A 12,827-nucleotide genomic window follows, 5' to 3' on the forward strand; every position below is an offset into this window, starting at 1 on the left:
TACAAGCGCCCACAGCGCCCTCTGCCGCCGCTTCCTAGTACTGAACGCAACGCACCAGACTGGCCGAACTGACACACGTCGTAAGCCACGCCTGCTTTCCTTTCAGTGGATACGTTCCTAAGTAGGTGGGACTTGGCTGTGACGTGCAAAAGCTGTGATTGGTCTGGTTCTGCGCGTCCGGTACACGTGTGCTAAACAGTCACCGGAGCCGTGATGCAGGTGGGTCCGGTAGCGGTGTGACGTCATTATTAAACGATGTTGTTAACGAGGGGTCTGTATGACGCTGTTTACCATACCTTGCCCTGCCGTGCTGCTTTGGCATTTGTAATAGTTATAATTATAGTATCCCGGGGCAATGCAGCGGCCATAGGGTCAATAACTAGTACTGCAGGATTTACCCGCCGTCGCAGACTGACCCCAGCAGAACCCCTCATGGAAGGGTGAGGAGAAATGTTTGGCCTCCGGGGCTCTAAAACCCCCACAGAGACAGAGCAGGGACCACTAAAGAGCAATAATAACAACAGCACAATAATACCCGGGTAACGGAGAGCGGGTGACGTGCTGCGGTGTGCAGAGTGACAGCTGGCTCGGTATTATTGTGCAGAGTATCGCAGATCAGCTGTAATTATTACTTTGTATACTCGGGTCACTAACTTGCCATTTGAGAAAAGCGGTCACTGTTACCCTGTATCATTGTTACTAATCCACCGCGTTACTTTGTACACTCGGACGTTGTGGTGATTACGGTTTATCTGATGGAGAGTGTGAGTGAGAGTGTATGCGGGTGTAACGCGATCTGATGGGTGATAGCGATGGTGTCGATAGTGACAGGCGGCGTGACGGAGAGCGGGGCGTCTGTGCGTGAAAGAGCGATGACAGCTGATCTGATACTAGTGACAACAAAGAACTCATCCGGAGGAGAGAGAACATCTCCAGCTGATCTTAACTCCCATTATTCCGAGCCTTCCCAGTTCCTACATAAATCTGGTGGGTGTTTATTTAGACAGAACATACGTATCGCATACACGGCACAAACATCAGTATGCAGGCGTGATATGTGTGCACAGGCAGTAATAATAAAGATAGACACCTAAACACCCGGGCATTCGTACTGCACATGGCGGCGTGGACACGTTTATCTCCAGCTGCTTCCTACACGCTGCGGCACCCGGTGCTGTACTATGTCGCAGCGCCACACCAACAACGAGATCATATAAGAACATCAGTGACAGTCTAGTATACAGGTACTGACGGGAAGGTTGGTTCCATTCATGGTGTCATCAGGAGTAGAGGAGCAGTGATAATGATTGTGTCGCCAAGTGCGAGTGGTTCTTAGAAGCTGTATGGTCACGTCAGTGTTTTTGTTACAGTGTCTAATTTTGTTTTCGCAGGACATTCAAAATGTGCCCATTGATATCCAGACCAGCCGGCTGTTGGGTGAGTGCATGTGTGTTTGTGAATGACGTTGTTCATGCGCTGTTGTAGAATTAACACTCTTCTTGTGCGGTTTCTTCACCGGGTGGTGGATTCCAATCGCAGACTGGCTGGTGGACAGGAGGCACTGTGCGCTCAAATGGCAAAGCAAAGTACAGCAGATCCGAGAGAAGATAAACCAAGCCTTGCAGGACATGCCGGAGCACGAGGAGATCAAGAGCCTGCTGTCCGGCACATGTGAGAATCCAGTAAATTAAAGGCTAGTCTGCGCTGATGTGAGAAGAAGTGCAGGGGTTCAGACTTTAGAGGAAAGACGGACAGGGAAAGTTCAGCTTCCAGTTACCGTGGATACAGGTTTAACGATAATCGCGGTTTCTAGGAATAAGCTGAGTCTGGCGGTAGAGAAGATACGCAAGCGAAAGCTCTTGTTTGATGCCTTAGGGACGTTCAGGACTCATGTAAGGTGGACACGACTTGGTTTATGGCATTAGGAGTGTGTTATAATATTACAAAGGTAGGGTTCCATAGTAGATCTGGTATGATAATACACTCAAAAATATAATTAAAAAACAATACAAGGTTCCCTTAGTACCGATTACAAATTACACAATTTGTGATTCTCAACACAACAAGAAGAACCAAAGATAATTAATGCTGGGAGTGCTTATAACGTCCTTAAAACAAGATACTTGGAACAGCTGAACCATTTATGCGCCTGTTGGTTGAAAATGCGTTTCGCCTGTTAAAGTCTTCCTCAGAGGACCTGCAGAAGGAATATAAAGAAGTCATATATATATATATATACCAGATTTAAAAAACAAACAAACATTGAAATAACTATTTTAAATATAACACTTTTTTAAGGAAATGGCTGTACTGTTTTTAATGAAGCAAAGATATCTGTCTGCCTTACAGACACAATTATCAGACTTCCAGCTAATCTCTGACATAGGATGCGTTATACGAGTACCAACAGAGAACATACAATATGATCTCATACAATATGTTCTCTATCGATGTATGTGACATGTTCTCGACCGTAAGCAAAAAGCAGAGTTGAACACGGTGTGTATTAAATTAACTCCTTTTATACCATTTCATTGGTTCTGTATTCTTTCTAGATATTAATTACTTCCACTGCCTGAAGATTGTGGAAATCCTTAAGGGAACAGAAGCGGCCACCAAGAACCTGTTTGGAAGATACTCGTCTCAGAGGATGAAGGTAACCGGCTCATGAGAAATGCTAAGTCTGCCATGTAGATCCCAAACGTTACCGGTGTTACAGCTCATCCGCGATTTCCTAAACGCCCTGTAATACTGCCGGCCCTAAGAGCCCTTCGTTCCATCCTTTAAGAATTAAAAGAAATTGCATTATTCTGGTGAATTCCATGAAGATATGAGAGGCCGGTTACAGGGTCGTTAAAGTCTGTAGCTGGACTTCCATATCTATCGCTGATTGCAGTCAATTTAAATTGCGTTAGTTGAAGCCCATCTTTTATTATAAGATGGGGTCAGGTCAGCTGTGGCTCCAGTTGATTGATTGTTGATAACCGTAGGTTTCTTTTTGGGTTATTTTTTGTTGATTTCACTGATCTCTGTTTTTACAGGACTGGCAGGAGGTGCTGTCTCTGTATCAAGCTGAGAATACGTATTTAGGTGAATTGGTTTGCAAATTTAATATTCATTACAGCGTTGGCTTCATTTTCTCTTCTTGTCTTCATCGACATCGTGTGTCCGTCTTCCCTAGGGGAGTGCGGCAGCCTTTTAGTGCGAAGTGTGAGTTATGAGATCCCAGCTCTAAGAAAGCAAATGTCACGGTGTCAGCAGCTGGTTGGGGAGAGTGAGCGCCGAGCGGAGGAGTGCATGCAGGGAGCAGCTGAACAACGGGAGCGGTATTACAGCAGCTGCAAGCAATACGGGATCAATGTGAGTGCCGTCAGCTACTCGGAGTGTACTCACTCAGAAGCCTCACAGTGGGATCCTTCACATCTTCCCCCTATTCCAGATGCGAATCCTTTATTACAAATCTTTCTGCTACCTTTGTACAATTAAAGGGCCACCTCGCATATATATATATAATGTATATAGCACCTTGATCTATTAATTAATGTACCCATATCCAGCGTGACACGTAACATTGTGGGGTATTACACTTGCTTGACGGTTGTCACCTTCTCTCTAAAGGGGGACAACATACGCAAAGAGCTTCAGGCTTTGGTCCGTGATATCCCGTCACTCCTGAGACAGGTTGGAGCAGACGCGGCAGCGCTGTCACCGGCCATCGAGCTGTACTTGGCTTGTGTGTCGTTTGTATGTGAAAGGTAGGTACAGTAGAGTAAAGAGAGTGTGGGGAACGAACTAAAAGCAACTTCTCTCTATAAACTTTATGGATAAGGAGATGTAGCAGAAGGTCATACAAGGTGGCGGCTATTAGTAAATGGCGCTTAGAACTATCTGTGGCCACGCAGCTAAAAAATGGAGGATTTACCTGCTGTATGTCTAAAACTCTTTGAGGCTGCTAGTGATGCAAACACATTCAATTTGCTTGTTTAGCATCATTCAAGATTAAGGCGGAATGGAATAGACCAGAATAGAAGAAATCACAAATGTCCTAAAAATCATTGACTAAGCGCAGCCTCGCTGAAGGTGAAACATACGTTTTTTTTTTTGTAATACTGTACTTCTATTTTTTATTTTTGCAGCTCCCCAGATCAGGCTCTCCCTCTCCTCCAGTTTGTACAAAAACATGGAGACAGCACTGTTTACGAATGGCGTGTTGGAGAAGCCCCAGAGAAAGTGGAGCGTCCAGAGATTGAAGAGGAAGAAATCTCTGAACCTGCAGCGGAAGGGGATGTAAGAACAACAGGCGACGGAACAGCCCAAGGAGTTTCAGTCCGACACACGTGCTACAGCCTTTTCTCTTTTGCAGATTGACTGGGGAGATTTAGGGGGAATAACCGCAACCCCAGGAGAGACAGGAGTGGTATTAGAAGACACAGCGGCGGGGGAGGTAGACTGGGGGGGTGTTCAGGATTCAGAGGTAAGACAGAAAGATGGAAATTGTGCAGTTTGCTTGAACTTTCATATAATGAGGGCGATGCATGCGTGATCTACAGTGAGTGCAGGATGGGTGATTTTGGTTCTTAAGTCGCTTTTCTGTTCTTGCAGATTGTTGGAGGCGATGGGATAGTCTGGGACATCGAGGAGGTGTCTGCTGCAGAAATAATTACAGTGGTGGAAGCAGGCAATGACGGTGAGGACTAAACGTAGAAGTCTGCTTAGAAGGCAGGAAAGGAACATTTATTACGATGAATTTCAAGTGACGTTTTATTCACGCTCCTGGTAATACGATGGCTTGTGTAGGATTGTAAAATCTCTGTTTTTTGGACCATACCATCAGCATTCAGCAGGAATCGGCATTCAGCTCTACTGTCCACTCCTGGCATTAGCTGATTTTTATAAACAATAAAAAAATAAATTGTCCGTTGTCTACAGTGATGGCGTCTGATACAGAGTAACATTCGTATTATAAAATATTCAGAGCATGTGGTGCGGTTGGGTTTTAGCACAAAGTCAGAAGGGATGATCCATTAAAGTTCTATGGTTATGAGAATTAAATGCAGTTATGTGCCCGGGAATGGCTCCAGATTTGATAGCCATGACCGAGTGACGCCGGCTGATACGTTGTTGGTTCTCCTGGGTGACTCCGGCTCATGGTTTCTCCGACATCTCAGTTGCTCTGTCTCTGGTGACACCGCTTGATTATCTGTTCTCTGTATGTCCGTTCTTTTTGGTTACACGAACTAACCCTTGGTTGTACCTCGGTGCCGTTTGGCTAACTCTGGCCGGAGCACCGTCGCTTTCTCCTGCTCACCGTGACTGTCTCTCCCTACCAGTCCCTGCAGGGGTGGCGCGTGGGTCAGACGCTCTCTCCATTCTGGAAAACACCGAGACCAGAAATCAGTTTGTGGATGAATTAATGGAGGTAATTATTTCTTGGCCGCGTTCTTTTGTTCCCTCGCTTTACCTGCTTACCTTTACCTCCCATCCTCTCATTCTTGTGTCCTGGCTCCTCCAATTTTTTCCTTGTCTATAATTTCTCCCTGCCAACTTCTTCTTGCCCTATCTGGCCATTTTTTTTATATTTTTTTATAATTTTTGGTAATTTCTGTCCTTTTTCTCTTGCCCGTTAGTTGGAAGTTTTCTTATCTCAGTGGCTTCAGGGTCTGGATGGTGAAACAGATATTGTCGCCGTCACGCAGTTCCAGACTGCTCCTCCGGTTCTGCACGGACAGACCAGGGAAAAAGTAGTCTCCATGTTGTCCGTTGTGCGAGATTTAATTGCCCGACTGACAGATGTACGAATGAGACATCTTTTCCTCATTCTTGCTTCTCCCCGGTAAGTTCTATCCCTTGTGTTACATCAGGTATATGAATTGTACATGCGTATATTTTCAAATAATGTTTTGTGGTTCTCTAGAATGTTATTACAACCAGCAAGGTTGGATATCGTGTTCTCCTGTCGCAGGTATGTGGACCGCGTGACGGATCTGTTGCGCCAGCGGTTGAGACAGGCAGAACTCCTCGAGAAGAAAAGCGAGGCATGGGTGGAGAGAGGCAAGGCGGCCGAGGAGGAGAGGCAGAGCGTGGAGCCAAAGCTGCTACTTATACAAGAACGCAGCAGAGAGCTACAGGCCCAGGTTAGAAAAAAATGGGAAAGTGATTCTTGAAACCCCATTCCTGTCAAAACAGTCCAGAGAGCGAGTTCGTCTTTTGGGGAGGACGGGGACTGGAAAGATATTGGTGGAATAGAACTACCGGCAGGCGCCTCTGAGCCTATATTCCAGTTTGATTTTGCAGAGGGAAAAAACAGGATTGGCTAGAAAAGCCAAAAACCCTTAAAATGTGGTTTTGTATTTTTTTTTCCATAAAATTTAGAGCCAGATTTATAAATTTAGGCAAATCTATTGAAAACTCTGTTCATTTCCTTGACGGCTGCTCCTCGTTTAACGCTTTGCACCGGTTTTGTTCCAGCGATACAGATAATTGTACGGTAAATTGCGTTCCGGGGAATGAACCTTTCTGCTTCCCGTGTCTTTATCTTGTTGCAGATTGAAGCCGATCTGTCTAGAAGATATAACAACCGCCCCGTGAAACTGATCGGTACTGGCCTCTGATCCCTGCCCTCTGCCCTCATACCGAGGTTTATTCAAACATTAAAACATTATTTTGATAACGTCTCCCGTAGTCTGTATGGAGCAAAGGCAGGCACACACCAGTCTCTCTCCTGTGCGTCTCTCGCCCGTCTCTCCACCCCACTTCCCATTTCGGTCACCCTGTGGGTGACACATGGCTTTTTTTTCCCTCTCTCCTCTATCGTATCATATCGCGCAGGGTGATGCACGCCTTTCCCCTCTTCTTGGCTCCCTAATTACATCCCATCAGAATGACGAGTGACCTGTCATTGCTCATTATTCTGGCTGCTCGTTATCTCTGCTCTTGGGGGGAGCTGCTACCTCCAGCCGGACACTGAGTGATGGCATCTATTAATCAGCTTCTCCGCAGAGCAGCGCGTGGGTTTGTGGAGCGTGCAGCATTGGAACCGGGGTGGGGCGATCCTATAAGGCTGCGGCTCGTAAAAGAGTAGAACAAGGTTAAAGACTACGGAAATAATGGGAAAAATGAAATGTGCTTTTATTAAAATGGCAGGGTAGTGGTTAATAAGAGTTCCACAATCCTAGATACAGGCAGGATAGGGTTCGGCGAGAACCATTACTGCCGGCTATTGGCAAAGGGATACCGCACTCCGGCCTTCCAGCAGAAATTGGGTTAATGGGGTGCCACGCTTCTGGCCTCTGAGTGTGCTGTATCTATGGATATTGGGACAAAAGGGGTTAAATGTGTGCCACTATGATGTACAGTTGGATTTTAGACATCCCAGACGTAATATCCCGTCTGCCACGTCAGACACCTGGCTGCTTCCCCGTCCTAATATTCTTCTGGATCAGGTTATTTTGTTTCACTATCGTTGTTCTGATCGTTGCTCCCCGTTTCTTGTCGTCGTGTCGCAGGACACTCCGGCAGGCTGAGTCTGATGGGAGTTGTAAAATAATGTTCAGGAGTTGGCCAGCTCCGACTCTAATCTCCATTCTGCTTTCGCTTCCCGTCTCGTGCGAGGACAGATGTACGCATCATTTGGTGATGTTGCATAAAATATTTAAGGAGGATTAATGAACGCAAGCGGCGTCCCTGTTGTCCTGCAGAACCCCCGTTTATCCGGCAGCGGCTAAAGTTCTGAATTGGCTGATGCTGTCTGACCCTCAACCTACAAACCTGAACGTTATTTCACCCCGTCCATGATTTATATTTTGGACATGTTTAATAATAACACCGCTGAGATGCTCTTCCAAAATATGCTACCTTTTCCCGACTTACTAATATCGTCACTTTTTATGTTGCTTTGTGTTGAGTTTTTTTATATATTTTTTGCTGCCCTGTGTCGTATTTCAGTTCGTCTTCTTATTACCCGGCATGCCTCTGCGTTCTGGTTCCTGGGGCTCGTCACTTTGACAGTCCTTGTGTCCCTTTACGCGGGATACAGTGCTTTCTCAGCTGGCATATGCAAGTTAATTACCAATTAGGACTCGGTCCATCTGCTTCTGTGTGACACGGGGTCTCCCTTCCCCTTAATTAAACGTCTGGTGAGTTCCTCACTCAATTAGCGGAACGGCAGAGACCCCGTAACTCTGTGTGTGCTGTGCGCGCCTTGTGTGCTTAGCTGTCGTTGTGTGCGTGTGTTGGGGTGTCGCTTGCACTCCTGATAGAGGCTAACGTTACAGCAGCAGCGTGGCACCCATTGCATGCGCCGGTGATGAACCGGCTGTGGACGTCAAACATGCAACATTTTTTCAGTTTTCCTCCCTTTTATGTGCAAATTATTTAGCGCTGCGGCATCCATTTATTTCTGCGGCTGGCCGGTCAGGGCGAGGAGGCTCACAGATTTATTTTATCGGCATCTACTCCAGTGTGAGTGTGAGTGACTTCCATTGGTACTCTCTCTACTGGCTCTTCTTTTAGGCTGCCTTGTGCACACCCCCCCCCCCCGCTCTTCACCATCTTTACCCATCAGCTACAACTGCGCTCTTCCCCTAACACCGCGCCCTGCGTTTAGGGGGCACAACTGATGAAAATTATACATAAAAGAAGAAACATAGTAACTATGATCATTAATGTGTTCAATAATAAGTGTATACGTTTAGGAGGAGCGTGTGCCTCACCCCCATATCATCTTAGAGGACCCCTTAGACTAATGGGGACCCTAAGCAGCTGCTTGATCTTCTTCTATGGCAGCGCCACCCCTGCGGATGTGCGTTTAGTTAATTGTTTAAGTGATTATCACATAGCGGAGGTATATAGAGACTATGGAGATGTTTGGAGTTATAAATATAGAATTATTGTGTGCAGTATTCTGTCTCTTTTTACTTCCGTTTGCTTTCTTGGGATCCCGGTGTTTTTCTCTTGTAATCAAGCACCCTATGGATTCTGGAACATCTTCTCCGAATGTTTTTTCTGCCCTCCGCACTTCACTGCTCACAGCGAGAAGACGAATGGCAGCGCTTATCAGAGAGAAGGATGCAGAAAGGGCAGGGAGAAAGCGGAGCGGCTTCTCCTATCTCTTCCCGTCTCCCTTCTCCATCCTTATCCCTGGCAACGTCTCGCGTGTTTGCGCTTCGTTTCCCTTCTGCTGGTTGCCGCCTTGGCTCGTGGTATTTTTTAGGGTTAATACCCCCTAACTGGCTGTCCTCGCATTGGTTATTTACGGTCTCTCTGGAATCTGAATGGGTAACGTCGCCGGCGTCTGCGGAGCCGGGCTGACAGCTGCCACTTCTCCTATTGGGGGGATTGTCAGAGTGTCGGCCCCTGTCAGTCACAGAGACACCGGGTGAACAATAAAAGTGTCAGAGAACAAAACAGAATCGTAGACTGACTGTGCTACCGCCGCCTGTCTCTCCTCCCGCTAGTGACGCGGTCTCCATGCCTCTGTACCGTCTCTTTAATTTTCCTCCATCATTTCCCAAAGCCGTGTGTCTGGAACGGGCTGTCTGTCTGTCCAAATCGCAGCTCCGGGGCGAGGTGGTTGGGTGTTCGTGTCTCATCTGCGATACTTTACGGGGGGTTTGCAGGAGAGACGCTCGTTTTATCTCCCCAAATCCACTTACGTTAACCATTTGAGTGCTGGGGCCTAGGCCAATATTCATAGTTTTGCTATAGATAGTATTAAGAAGTGGCGATCTTGTAAACAGCTCAGTTACCATGATAGTGTGGAATTGTGCGCATGAACAGTGGTGCGGCCAGTTTGAGGGACTCTTCCTCCCAGGCCGCACTCCCTGGCGTCCCGATTCACGGGGGTAGAAGGTTGGGAGGTATGAGGGTGCATAGTGCTCCATAGAAAGCCTCTCCTTTCTAACGCTCCATCACCCAAGGCTCGCTCTGCCCTTCTCGCAGGAGACTCTCGCTGGCTTGGCCTTTCCTAAAGCAAAATGTTTAACTCCTCTGCAAGCCCCCATATTTGTGGAAATACCAATCTCTTTATGTCTGTCTGTGTGAACATTGTCTGATCGGTCTCATGCGTTGCCTGGTTTCCAGAAATCACGGTCGCCATTCAGCGTGACGCTAAGCCTCGGCTGCAGGCTTTGTCTCTCTCTGCTGGCAGTCTTGGTGGCTGTCTCGCTGTAGACTGTCTACGCTAATAAAACCTCCCATGCCCTTTGCTTACTTTCTTTGACTTTAGTGATATTTCTCTAATAGATCCCGAGAGTTATTGCTGTAAGATTATATATATTATTGCATTAAATATGTATAAAGATAATATGAGAGCATTATATTAAAACGTATGTTTGAATCAATACTTGTGTGGATATCCTAAAGTCCCCAAAGAGTCCCAGACTTTCGTAAGAAAAAAAGAAACATGGGAAAGTTTTATATCTGGCCACAAATCTCAGCCATAAACCAGACTGGGAATATAAACCAGCCCTGCAAAAATAAAATGCCAGCCAATGCGAGCCTAGCCCAGTAGTCTCAATGAAATAAACAAGGAACAAAATATGAGTCAAAAACCCAAAAGTAGAGGAAGAACTTGGTTCAGCTGCAACAAACGCCTGCTCTGTATTCCTGTGTTTGGAAGTTTGGTGCCAATGATTGGCTGCTCAATAGGAGGGGGGGGTGGTTTGTGATGCCCCATTGGAACATTTGCCAAGCCAGTCCTGGCAGGGCCACCGTCAGAAATCTTGGGGCCCGGTACCAGCTTGATGCCAGGGTCCCCGTGCCTCTCCCATCATCCTGCCCTATGTCCATCCCATTGTGCCACAAAAATTGTGACGCAAAGGGGTTAATGTTAGTGTGATGAAGGCATGTTGGTGTAAGAGTTAATATGCTGTTTTTCCCCAGTTATTCTCTGAATAAAAGACTAACAGGAACTTTAAATCAAAGTTATGTCAAGTAGAATGTTCTAGTGGGGCAATGCTGGATAAGGAGTACGGCATGGAACTAACCACAAAACTGCTGAACAATGGTTAATGAGCGTGATCACGTAGACAGATAGGAACATAGGCTTTCATGTGTTAATAGAAGATAGAAAAGTGGGCCCCTCCGCCACGGATCAGGGTACGGTGTCTGGGGTTTAGCCCGGCAGCCCCTCTCCTACTGGGAAGCAACGTAGAGTTTTTCCCAGTCCAGGAAGAGATGGAAGCTTAATCTGTCACTTGGTTATTATGCATGTATTTGGTTAATAAATTAAATACATAATTTTATCCAATGAGTAAAGGGTCATCTCTGTATCCTTAAACCTGTTAACCCCTGCCTGTCCATGCAGGCATATGCAGTTCTGTATTAAAACACCATTGTTTCACCCATGATCTTGCCTTATATCCTCGCATAAGCACACACATGAGAACCTAGGGTTATCGGCACCTGGGTGATCTATTTCTTCAGGCCCCCCTATAACTAACACGCATACATACTAACATGCACTCGCTGTAGCACATTCTCTCACGCTAACACTGTACACTTTCACACACATTATTTCTCCTGCTCCTCCTCCTTCCATTCTCCCTCCATCTCCCGGGCAGCAAAGAAATCCCGGTTTACCCCTGACACTCCAATTTGCTGACAATATACGCAGACACTCCCACGCATGCTAACAACAAACACACACACTCATGCTAACACCATGCACTAATATACTCTAACACTATACAGTGTGGTACCGTCGGCCCTGAGTGCGGGAGCTGACTGGCGGTAAGTATATCGTGTGTCAGGAGTTGTGTCTTTAGCGCATGCTTGACAATATTGAACTAAAGTGTCCTCACTGCATGAAGAGGTCTGTATGTTTAAGCCGTGTAGAAATTACCTATCTGTACAGTGAAGCCCTAGAGAAGTTCTGAAAGGGGACAGCAGATGGCGCTGCAGGATTAGATTTGATTTTTTGGAAACATTGTATCCGGAGGAGGAGGGCTGAACTCCTCCAAGTACAGAAATACAAAGTGATCCCAGAGCAGAGCTCAATGAATGCTGGATCACAATGTGATCAGCCCACCCTCTCCGGGTACCAATCCTGTTATTAATCTACATGTCTTGTAAAAGCGTTTGTGAGACGGTGACTTATGTGAGGTTGTAGAGCAAATAACTGAAACCACCTTGTACTGGCTGGCAAGGCATGGACTGACCATCCGGCTCAATGGGCAAATGCCTGGTGGGCTGCTGGGCGACAGAGCCACGTACTCACCCACTCACCCACTCTGATTGTGTTGTTATGCGCAGCAGTCTGAAATTGTATATTTATATTTAAATATTCAGTTTCAAAGACTGCATTGAATTCAGTATGCTTTTCGGCATGTAGTGCACTCTTATATATATTAAGAGCTGATACCAACATAGAGTGGTTTAAGGTTATATAAAATAAAGTATGTTTCAAGTGCTTCATTTGTTTATCTTACGTTAAATAACATAAATGTATTATTTAAATTATGATAAAAATGTTATTATCTGTGTAAACTGTGGTCAGATGCACATGCCTTCTAAACATTAATATAACGTGTGTATGCATCGTTAATGATAAAACAAAACGACCTATTTAATTTAGCATTGGAGCTTCTGAGAGATGAGTCGTCCGGTCGTAACCCGTTTGTTTTTTATTCATTATTTGTTACAATGCAGTTAAATTTAATACATTAAGAAACCAGGAAACAAAATATTGATCTTGAAGAAGACACCATGTAAATATACTGGCCAGGGCTAGACTGATGATGACAAGCAAGCCCCGGCATTTTGGGACCAGAAGCTGTCTGATGACGTAAGTATTCGCATGGCCACACGCTACACGCCACCTATCGCAT

General features: G+C 45.9%; 1 protein-coding gene across 1 annotated transcript; it reads left to right on the plus strand.

Moving 5' to 3' along the window:
• Positions 1-109: 109 nt before the first annotated feature.
• Positions 110-6,674, plus strand: CDK5RAP3 (CDK5 regulatory subunit associated protein 3). Its single transcript, XM_053453021.1, has 14 exons — positions 110-219; positions 1,392-1,437; positions 1,540-1,671; positions 2,556-2,656; positions 3,042-3,090; positions 3,182-3,360; positions 3,619-3,755; positions 4,137-4,287; positions 4,364-4,474; positions 4,603-4,687; positions 5,331-5,419; positions 5,628-5,833; positions 5,963-6,134; positions 6,546-6,674. The coding sequence occupies exons 1-14, from the start codon at positions 214-216 to the stop codon at positions 6,609-6,611; spliced, it is 1,530 nt and encodes a 509-aa protein (XP_053308996.1). The 5' UTR covers positions 110-213; the 3' UTR covers positions 6,612-6,674.
• The last annotated feature ends 6,153 nt before the right edge of the window (positions 6,675-12,827 follow it).

This window comes from Spea bombifrons, chromosome 13, assembly GCF_027358695.1.
Source record: "Spea bombifrons isolate aSpeBom1 chromosome 13, aSpeBom1.2.pri, whole genome shotgun sequence".
Taxonomy (NCBI): Eukaryota; Metazoa; Chordata; class Amphibia; order Anura; family Pelobatidae; genus Spea; species Spea bombifrons.

Bases quoted from the DNA above. Each gene is read 5' to 3' on its own strand.
- CDK5RAP3 (XM_053453021.1), top strand. The intron at 4,475-4,602 runs GTAAGACAGAAA...CTGTTCTTGCAG, and splicing joins GGGGTGTTCAGGATTCAGAG to ATTGTTGGAGGCGATGGGAT. The intron at 4,688-5,330 runs GTGAGGACTAAA...TCTCCCTACCAG, and splicing joins GGTGGAAGCAGGCAATGACG to TCCCTGCAGGGGTGGCGCGT.